The following is a 10,651-nucleotide window of genomic DNA, read 5'->3' on the forward strand; positions in this document are numbered from 1 at the left end:
TTGTCGAAGAACTCATCGATATAATCGACTTGTTCTTTCGGCAACGGCCATTGCCTGGTCACACAATACTTGGTGCCAGGTTCGAGGTCTATTACAAGCCCGATGCCCCAATCTGCTGGTAGGCGGCTCGGCACATCTTCTGGGAACACATCGCGATGTTTCTACAGAACCTCAAAGAACGGACTATATCTCACGGCATCCCAGCCTTAAGCAGCGAACCCTTTCTTCTTGCCGGTTTCTAGGACGCTCTCGTCCATTGTGAACGAAGAGCAGCAGTCCACCAATTTCTTTTCTGACTAGTGTGACTATTTCGTGGATCTTTCCTTCCATTAATTCGGCAAGGAACAGATCCCACGACATCTCCGGGAGATTTACTATCCGCTCGGTAGTTTTAAAGACTTGCCGGAGCACCTCAACTGAGGTTGCCTACGCAATTTGTCTTCGACGGCCTCGAACACCTCGTTCGAAGGCCCGTTCACAACGTCTTGTGCTCAGACCATTACTCATAATGGTTCTGACATAGAGGAGACTGAATGTAACGCTCCGCCAACGACACGTGAGCGTGCTCAGTCGGTGTCACAAGCCAGTCGTATCGAACGTGGCTATGCGACGGGTGGCATACCACTTATCCCCCCCTCCATCCCAATGGTCTCGTACTAACGTCCTCTTTATTAGAGACTGATCCAGAGGCCACTCGTTTAGACGTGCCTTTGATCATCCTAATCTGTTGGGTACTCGTTCTGCGAGTCACCACGACCTTTTTCTGGGAAGCGGATGCCGTTTCACTACTGGCTAACGCACCCCTTCCAACCGCACCAGGCCCTAAGCACTGTGCCGGTTTATGCGACGCATGACTTCCTGTCAGCCCACCGTCTACTGCCACAGGATCTCGGCTCTGTGCAGGACATTCGGACGCATGACTACTTGTCATCGTCCTTTTCTCTACCCAGTCTCCACGAGCTGGGTAGGAACTGGTGACGTTTGACATCCTGCCAACGCACCCTGAACTGTGTTCGACACGACATCAGTTGCATACGCTTCTCGCAGGAGCATATCCTTTCCAGTGTCCTGCGTAGAGTTCGCAACTGTGCGTGTACGCCAGTCTATCCATGGTTGGAACTTTGTCAACCATGGCATGCCTAGGATGAGGTCATAAGGACTCTCCATATCTAGCACTGTGAACTTCTCTTTTACTAAAGCTGAAGGCAAGTTGTGCCTGAACTCCCTCAGACTTAACAGGCACTCCGTTCGCTTAACGAACGGTCGCCTCTTCTCGCTTGCCATCCTGGCAAAGCGACTCAAACATCGCCGGTCTCTTTCTTGGAGCCGCGAGTTTCACAAAATTTTGTGATGCACCCGAATCCATTAGGAGGGTCATCACCTGGTCATAGCCTCTTACTTGAGCGCTATAGATCAGCAGGGTTGAGGTCCAAATTTCGAGACATCAGGGACTATGCTACCCATTTGTTCGACAACTCTGAACCGAGGGGTAGCTTCAGAGTCCGCGCCAGTAGGGCATCCCGCCCCTACTGCACTCCTGCATTTTCGACCTCGCAGTGGTCAATGCAGAACTCATGGTCTCGCACGCTGGTTCTTGCCATCGCCCTTTGGGTAGGGAGTCCCCTTGCTGGGCGTCTTCGCCCCAGCACAAACCCTGGCATAGCAGCGAGCCATCATATGACCGCGCTTGCCGCATTTATAACAGACAACGTCTGCATTGCCCAACTCCATGGGAGTGGCATCTGACCTCTCGGCCGACGGCTTACACCAAGCTGTCGTCGAGGCACTGTTGTAGGATTGCTCCTCAACCAAGGCAATTTGGATTGCCTCATCCATCATCGACGGCACCTTTCTGAAAAGGGCCTGTCACGATGGGCCATACCGTAGTCCGTTCATAAACGTGGGCATTTTAATGTGCTCAGAAATCGGACCTACGGTTATGGACGCTGACAGCGAGCGTATCTCTTGCACATACTCTTGCGGAGATCGCTTCGCCTGTCGCGCTCCAAAGAATCGTGCCTGAAAGCAACAATTCGTTGCTCGGCGGCTGGTACATGGCGCGAATCTTTTCCTTAAAGATCGCTCATGTAGGGGAGCGCCTTTCTGTCCGCCATAAGCGCCGAGTAAGCTCACTCTGAGGCCTACCGCGCAGATGCGACATAGCGTACGACACCATTCGGCTGTCGTCCTCGATAAGCTGCGCGACACCGCATTGCTCCACGGCTACAAGCCAGTGGACAATCATGTGCACTGCAGTTCCATCGAACTTTGGCGGGTCCATCTGAATGGGCCTCGCCTGATGTGGCCGGGCAGAGACCATCTCAACAGTCCTGTTGAGAGCCTCACTCCGAGCCTGCTCATGCCTTAGCTCATCCTGAGTTTGAGTGACGGACTCCGCCGCAGCATGGCCCTGTGCCTTGGACGCGGCCCTCTGCTTCCGATCACGAATGCCTCAAACTGCTCCAACTGACCATTATGTTGCTCAGGAGGACTACCCAGGAGCCTGGCCAGGGCCTGTTCACCAAGTCCCTGCGCCATAAGCCCTGCCACCTCCCGATGATGTTCGGAGAGGTGGGGAAAATGAGCCCAATCAATATTGAGGCTCATCCTCACGTACACACGAAGAGATGCGGGTCGTGGGAAGGATTTCAAGCGCTACCAAATGTAGGCGGGCACGTCGTAATTCGACCACGCTCTACTTAGACACACACCCTAGGACAGCGAGGAAGCGGTTTAACCAGCTTTTCTTGCGTGCAGTGAGGTAGTTGTGGTGGGCGCGTTAGCGACCTCACCCAACGCACTAAGTACTTTAATTAAGTGTCGTCAAGGGAGCGGTAATCCGGCTCTTCGTGCGCACTTACCAAGTACGAAGAAGTTTTTTTCAGACTGATTTATATCTAATCGTATTAAATATAATTACCTATTTTTACCAATCAAAATGTCATCTCTATAGATAACACTTAATATGTATTGCGAGCGTATCTTTCTAGATACCTCGCGTAACTAGAAAGTGCATTCACATGCACAAGGGTTGATCACAACTGTGCACCACACCCGAGTGCTGGGTCTATTTACATTAATTTAGTAATTGACCATCCCTTAAGTACACCAAGTGTACTTGACGGGGACTGTGAAACATTAGGGCAACTGAGTTCGTTACAGAGCCGACAAACCTGAAACATTAGGAAGTTGTGGCTTGCTTGCGCACAAAAAAAGACCACTAAGATTCGCCAATTTGAAAGGTAGGATGAATTTAATTCACTTCACGTATGCCAACTTTGCGGAAGTGCATAGTTTAGGTTGACAGCCAAAGACTAGCAAACATGCATACGCAAGAGCACACCTCCGACCCTTGTCGCTTATTTCCAGCTCAACTTCTCCCTCGTGCTCGATTTGCTGCGACGGGGAGGGGGTGTGGCTATACCAAAAGGAATGTGTGCCTATACCGGTTCGTTAAATCTATTGTCTGAAATAATAGTCCAATGGGGAAATGCCTGTAAGTGGGTGAACTAAGCTTAGCCAGCTAGCAAGGTAGTGAGGCACATTGCAATTTCTCAATGAGCTAAGATCCTTGAATTGTGCTTGGAGCAACTGCATGACTGGCGCAGTTTCGCACGGATGCAGAAAAGCGAATGGTTCATCAAGAACGGGGTGCATATCCATGGCTACAAATGTAGATTGCTCATCAGAACCAGGAAATAGTACGTCATTGGTGACACAATTAAAACTCAGCGGCGTTCCATCCTCGGCCAACGCTCGAAAGTATAATACAGGCGTCTGGTAGATAGTATGATATACAATGTGAAACTCAAATAGCACTAGTCGCCCTTTTCCAGACTGATGCACTGTCTTCTGAACTTCTTCGACGTGACTCTAGCAAGCACACATTTGTAAGAACTTTGATGCAAGGCATAACCGTAAAAATTTGCCCACCCCGTCATGTTGCGCTTCAACGATATCCGGAGCCGTCAAGGTATTTAAATCGATATCAAAGGGGAGCTGCCGCACATTTTCTGTTGAAATCAGATACGAGTTTCCGTCCAAGTGCTTTAAATGTGAATTTAAAAGTCGGTCATCCAAACGTAATCTCATTTTTATCAAGCAAATAAGGCATACCTGTCGGTTGCCGTGCTTCCAATCCCACGTCGCCACACATTTGTCTCTTCCCACCCTTTGCCTGCTCGCTAATTCATGTGACCGCTGCTGGAGAAGCTCGGCCTCTGCGCAAAACGCCTCGTAGCTGAGGCTTCCGTCTCGCATTCTGACCGCAGACAATTATTGTCTTGGCTTTTAACTCTTTCATAAATTCTTGTAAAATAATTAGTATTTCTGAACAACCCCATGACCCCCTCGGCGCCCATCGTTTGGCTATTGTACGTCAGTGTGGCTTTAGTTCTCCTTCTCTTGAGCGCATGGCTAGTGCATTTCGCTCAGCCGAGACGTGGCGCATCCTCATCACTTGCAGCTGGCGCCAATTCCTCCACGCTAAGTGTAGCACCGATTACTGTCTCTTCGCGTTTTGTAAATGCCATCAGCATCCTAGCACTCTACATATCATTGCTTTGCTTGTTCACAGCTCCCGTTGACGTTTATCTTTTGGAGAACGCGCTTCCATATGTACCATCCAGCACGCGTGCGCTTCGCACGATGTACCAAGTCTATTTCGCGGCGCTAGGGCTGTATTCTTTCGTGGGGGCACCGCTGGCTTACAACTACGCAAAACAGACAGCCATTGCGCACTTGACGCTGAACTTTGCTGCGCGAGGGCGAATCTATGCTGCTCTGAAGCGCACTGGAAGCTATTTACTAGGCCTATCACTCGTGTTGATCATGCTGATGGTGGTGCTGCTGAGCGGAAAACCTGCTAGCTCTGACATTGACTGGCTTCGACCGTTACTAAAGTTTTCGTCTGATTTCGAAACTTTTCTGAGACTCATGGGGGGAATCTTAGCGCTTACAGGAATCTATCTTTGGCTATTCGTGTGCAGTCGAGGGCTTGCTAGCGTACCACTCGTGGGGTTGTTGATGGAAGACCATAGTATTGATGAGAATATGACGACTTTTGAAATTCTGCTACAAGAAAATAGTATGGAGACGCACGCGACAAAACAGACCAGAGAGACAATTTTGCAGCGGTATGCCGTAGAGCAGCAGATGAGTGGAGCAGACAAGGAGCGTCTAGTACAGCTTAAAATGCGGGAAAATCTTTTGAAAGAACGTCGGGAGGTGTTGAATGCAAACCTGCAGAAGTTTGCACTATCTGGAAATTTGTCTTGCTGGAAAATTCCAATTGGAGTGCTTTTGATGATTCTTTCGCTGCTGATCGTGGTATCTATACTCATGACTAGCATTGACAAAGTGGCACATTCGAAATTTGAGCGAGGATTTCTTTTGAATCGACCTAAAATTTTGAATCCTATGGACCTCCTGTTGGTTCTTGCATCACGAGTCTTTCCGCTAGATTATCTGGTCTTCTCTGTGCTTTTCGTGTACTTCTTTACGATCTCACTGGTTGTGTTAAAACGACATGGTCTACAAATTCTGTGCTTTCGACTCGGAAGATTGCAACCTCGACTGACATCGTCTACCACAGTGGCCATGCTGTCACCAGTGATGATGCAGCTTGCTATTGGAGGGCTGTTTGCGTTGCTGACCTTAGCACCACAGTACGCTACGTTTGGGCATCAAAATTTTGCTGATAACGAAGGACGCATCGTTCCGTGCACTTTACAAGAAGCAGCGAAAGCCGCTGCAGCTGCTGCAAAGTCTGGTGGGCCACCGAATCATTGCCGTTTAACTCAGTTGGCAAGCTTCTATAATGGCCTTGCAGTTGAGCTGCCAATGTTCGGCACAGCCTTCTTTGCAGGCCAGTTCTTATTTGCTGCAGCTTTCGTGCCATGGATTGCCCATGCCTATTGCATGGCAAAGAAGCTTGATGATCCCATTGACTCAAAGCGCCAGCGGCTGCTGGATGATTACTAAGCTTGTCGACTTTATGGAGCAGTGCTCGTTGATATAAATAATTTAATCATGCATTTGCATAATGTAATTGAACAGATCGGAATATAAGACACAACTAAGGTGTTTTATAAGGCAAAAAAAAGTTTTTGCCAAAGACTTTAAAGCAAGAAAGTCACAAGTTTTTGTGCAGAAATTAGGCAAATTTGCCTCTAGCAAACAAGTAGCTGTGGCACTCGCCGATCCCGAAAATAGCTCCCTCAATTTCGATACTCCCCAACAGATTCTCGAATCAGCCATCGCACATTGCGTGTCATATTAATTACAGTGCGCATTACCACATACAAATGTGTAAAACAAAGGAATATGTATTTACTAGACATGTAAACCAACTTTATATTGCTTAAAGGACAGGCTACTGTTTATTTGAAATCCTTACGTTGCCACGGTGATGAACAGTCTAACACTGATCCGACACTTAGATTTATAAAACCCAATCAAAATTGCAAGACAGAAGCACAAGTCCAACAATTTGACTATTTGAATTACTTAATGGATCGAAGTAATCCTGGAATCAATAGCCTATTTATTACACGTCGTTTGCTCAACAATGTCATTTCTAACGTTTTTGTGTATGATAAGTGCTGAAAATATAACGAGTGTCGAGCGTCAACAATACTTCGAGCCAGCGCTGATATTAAAAAGGAGAGCAATGTTTGTAAAAGACGTAAACGTGATCTTTTATCCACTTCGTAATAGAGAAAACTGCTTTGCGCAGCGAATGAAGAGCCTCATATTAGAAATGTACAGCAGAGTTTGCATTTCCATGATTCGTGATGCCTCCACAGCACTATCAATTTAGAAAAACATTATATTTAATTTTGGCAAATATATTATCAGAAACTGCAACTTTTCATGAAACGTCTGCATTCTACTTGTGACTTTTCAAAAAGAGTGGCAGACAAATGTAAAAGTTGTCCCGAAATCACAAATCACCGCCTGCTACCAGAGCTCAATTGTAACAATTTCGAATAAACATATGCTGCCCAGCACAGGATTGCAAAGCACGTATTCTGCCTTTTGCAAGATGAACGAACATACGCATCCGAGCTCGAGTTTAACGCAACATGCCGAGCACAAGCTAAAAATATCATAAGATTGGCACAGCTGCCCAAGAATTGTGCAATTTTACAACAATGCTCCTTCCTCTAAATGCTCCTATATTCGCTTGAGATGCTGAGGTTGAATCAGCAGCACCCTAGAGCACACTGGATTGGCCCGGAATACGTAACAATTTGACGTATTCGTTCGGTCGTCAGGCAACGAAGTTTTTTTTTGATGCCTACGTCATTTCATTTTTTCTGCTGCAAAGGAAGTTTCCAAATTTAGCAACGATGCGCATCAATCGGCATATATTGCTTACGGCTCCAATCGCATTCACGCTGATGGCTTGCAGTGGTGTAGTGACGAATTCTAAGAAAGATTACGAGGTCGAATCTGAGAGAATAGCCTCGAATACATACGATTCTGCACACGATGGTCGTGGTTTGTTGGCTAGTTGGAGTAATAATTCGAATAAGAAGGACGACGGAGATTCCAGCGAAGACACGAGTTCAAGTGAAATTGTCGCCAAAAGTACTAGAACCCAGTATCGTCGGCGCTACCAACGTGTCATCAAAACCTCAGGAGGCTACAAGACAGGACAAATGCCTTATAATTAAGACAATCATCATAACTGTATCAGCGGATAATTTTAATTACGACGAGCGCGAAATAATCTTTCACATAAGTTTTGCACAGGTTTTCGTGTGATTTACATGTCTGTCATTCCGTGCCACAATAAGAGCTATGAACACGCCAAAATTTAAGCTATTTAGTAGTTTAAAATTTCAATACATTTATTCAGTGTTTATTGTCATTTGAGAAAATGCGGCCTGCGAATAGCCTGCACACCCAATTTTATATTTACTTGCGGATAATGAAACGGGGTATCCAGTTACATAAGTGTTATTTCATGTAAGAGGAATAATAAATATTATTTCCTATGAGACGAAATATGAAAAGAAGCGCAAAATAATTATCTTTATTATTTTAGACTTAAAAAGTTTCAATAACACCAAATTTGATATAATTGCTGCAATAAGACATTCGCTCTATTAACTGGTTGATTTAAGTCTAAATCAACCCCGCTTATCGTTTCAAGACACGATTGTGCGGTGCGCAAGGAGGCGCCATACTTAGTTAGATATTAATACAATAAGTTCAGTAGTAGATAGAAGATCGTTGCGTGGGAAGCTAAAAATATTTTTACAGTTTATCATTTACCTCATTCTAATCCTTTGAATTAACTTTGGTAGCTAAAGACCCTTAGCTACTTAGAAACCTTCCTCTGTTCCCCCTGTGTGTAACGGGGTGTATCGTGACATGAAATTAACACTTAAAGGTTGTCAATTAATATATTATCTGAAAGGTAGATAATATTTGGAGGATATTACTTTATGTAGTAATGTTCGGAAATCTTATCCATAAATAGGTATAGGCCATTATATCTATTTATCCCGCAGACTAATCAGCTGTAAACGTAAACAAAGAGAGAGAGACAGATAAGATTTCAATTGCATGTTTAGTATTAGTTTATAATTAAGTTAGCATTAACAGATAGAAAGAAGAGATACTGAATTATATTAACACAGTTTTCATTTAACCCTCTTTAAGGTAGTTGCCTTAAAGAGAAGTCTTCCTCGGCACGTACTAGTGTACGTGAAGTGACGTAAGGCACCACTCGCAACTGAAGCAGTGCGAAGTGGACTTGTACTGAAGCAGTACAAGTCGTAGTGCCCCGTTACACTGTGTACATGAAGTTTCGAGGCACCTAACCTTCACTGTAATTAGTGAAAGGTCAACTAGTACTTAACCGTACTAGTGAGAGGTGGCCCGTTACAGTCACAGATAAGCCAGCTTCCTGCCGTGAGTCAGGACAGTTAGCGCTTACGGCTACTCAAGACACAGTCATACTGTGGGTTACACCGGACTTGCCCTTCAATTGATGATTGGTTAGTTTTTGTATTTCTAATCATATACACCTTTTTGGGTGCACAGGACAAGACCACCTCCCATTATACTTTGGAGGATTTGTCGGCCCCGGGTATCGAACCCGGGACCTCCCGGTCCTGAAGTGAGTGGCGGACCACTACACCACCAGGATCGGTGACACAGTCATACTGTGGGAAACAAGGGTCTGGTCGCGGTATTAAGTGCTCATTGCAGGACCTAGGACGCATTGGTTGCTGGTAAAGACCTTGTTGCTGTATGCTTCCAAGACAATACATTTACGATGTGGAAGCTCGAGATGCTTGCGCCGCATCATTCGAATTCAACCCTTTCAACAAGTTAATAAGCATTTAATGAAAGGGGATGTCTTGATCCACCCCAGCTACAAACGGGATTACTTTTAGCTAAACAAAATACAATAAACTTCGGTGTGGTGAGTTTAGCAAAAAACTGAGGTGGGTCTAGACATTCCCTAAGAAAATTTATCTAATGCTTTTGACAGATAAATTTCTTAGGAAATGTCTAGATAAATTTTCTTAGGAAATGTCTAGATAAATTTTCTTAGGGAATGTCTAGCTTGATTCCCCAATAATGGACTTTGCACAAACTTACATTCATCTGTGCTCGAATATAAGTTCTAATTTATGTAATACACAAAACGACTGGAAGTGATGAACATGGGATATGGAGAATATGCACATGTCATGCAAATATAGTCCCATCGAAGCGACCCATTATTAATTGGTTAATCTTATGTGCATATTATAATTTTGGCTGTCTCAAAGTTAATTATAACGACTATAATAATAATTGTCAACGGATGAAACTTTATTTGAATCTGTATGTTCGTTTTACGCTCCGAACGAATTTGCATTTAATCGCAACCAAAAGTCGAATCAACGACCGTAACGTACGTTATAACTTGCATCGTATCGGATATATCGTCGATTTTAGGCAATCAAATTTTAGAGTTGCAGACTTTGAAGCGATATAGCATCCAATGTAGCAATACTTTTGGATGCGTAAACAAACATTATGACCGAGCTACAATATTTTTCTTTCTTAGGTCGTTTCCGCTTATTCTGTTGGTGTGTGACAGCTAAGGTGAGTCAGATAACTCAAATCCATCAACCAAACAGTTCTTACGAGTTTCTGTAAAGCCACTCGTACATTTTTGAATGACGACATCTTCGACAATTTTCTAGGCTGGGCTCTACGCACTTGCATGTTGATTGTAATTCTATAAAAATTGGTGGAGTTCTTGCCTGTTTTATCTATAATCTTTGTATTCAAAAACTGGATAAAGTTCAGACTTTAACTGTAACGGGGTGTATCGTTACAGGAAATTAACACTTAAAGGTTGTTAATTAATATATTTTTTAAAAGGTAGATAATATTTGGAGGATTTTACTTTATATAGTAATATCCTGAATTCTTATCCATAAATAGGTATAGGCCATTATATCTATTTATTCCGCAGACTAATCAGCTGTAGGAGTAATCAAAGAGAGTTACAAGATAAGATAGAGATAAGAATTCATTTACATGTTTAGTATTAGGTTATAGTTAAGTCAGCATTTACAAAGATAGATTAAGAGACACTTAACTATATTAATACAGTTTTCATTTTACCCTCTTAAGT

General features: G+C 44.3%; 3 protein-coding genes across 3 annotated transcripts; 2 read left to right on the forward strand and 1 right to left on the reverse strand.

Annotated features, from left to right (window-relative positions):
• Positions 1-3,310: 3,310 nt before the first annotated feature.
• On the reverse strand, positions 3,311-4,320 carry CCR75_005263 (uncharacterized protein). Its single transcript, XM_067963345.1, is given in 3 exon segments — positions 3,311-3,871; positions 3,887-4,047; positions 4,117-4,320. 3 exon segments carry the CDS (start codon positions 4,258-4,260, stop codon positions 3,460-3,462), a joined length of 717 nt encoding a protein of 238 aa, XP_067818353.1. The 5' UTR covers positions 4,261-4,320; the 3' UTR covers positions 3,311-3,459.
• Positions 4,321-4,341: 21 nt separating this feature from the next.
• On the forward strand, positions 4,342-5,982 carry CCR75_005262 (uncharacterized protein; the record flags this gene model as incomplete). The annotated part of the gene is made up of 1 exon (XM_067963344.1): positions 4,342-5,982. The coding sequence occupies one exon, from the start codon at positions 4,342-4,344 to the stop codon at positions 5,980-5,982; it is 1,641 nt and encodes a 546-aa protein (XP_067818352.1).
• Positions 5,983-7,352: 1,370 nt separating this feature from the next.
• Positions 7,353-7,679, forward strand: CCR75_005261 (uncharacterized protein; the record flags this gene model as incomplete). Its single annotated transcript, XM_067963343.1, has 1 exon — positions 7,353-7,679. One exon carries the CDS (start codon positions 7,353-7,355, stop codon positions 7,677-7,679), a length of 327 nt encoding a protein of 108 aa, XP_067818351.1.
• Between the last annotated feature and the right edge of the window lie 2,972 nt (positions 7,680-10,651).

The sequence above is a fragment of the Bremia lactucae genome, linkage group LG6 (genome assembly GCF_004359215.1).
Source record: "Bremia lactucae strain SF5 linkage group LG6, whole genome shotgun sequence".
Taxonomy (NCBI): Eukaryota; Oomycota; class Peronosporomycetes; order Peronosporales; family Peronosporaceae; genus Bremia; species Bremia lactucae.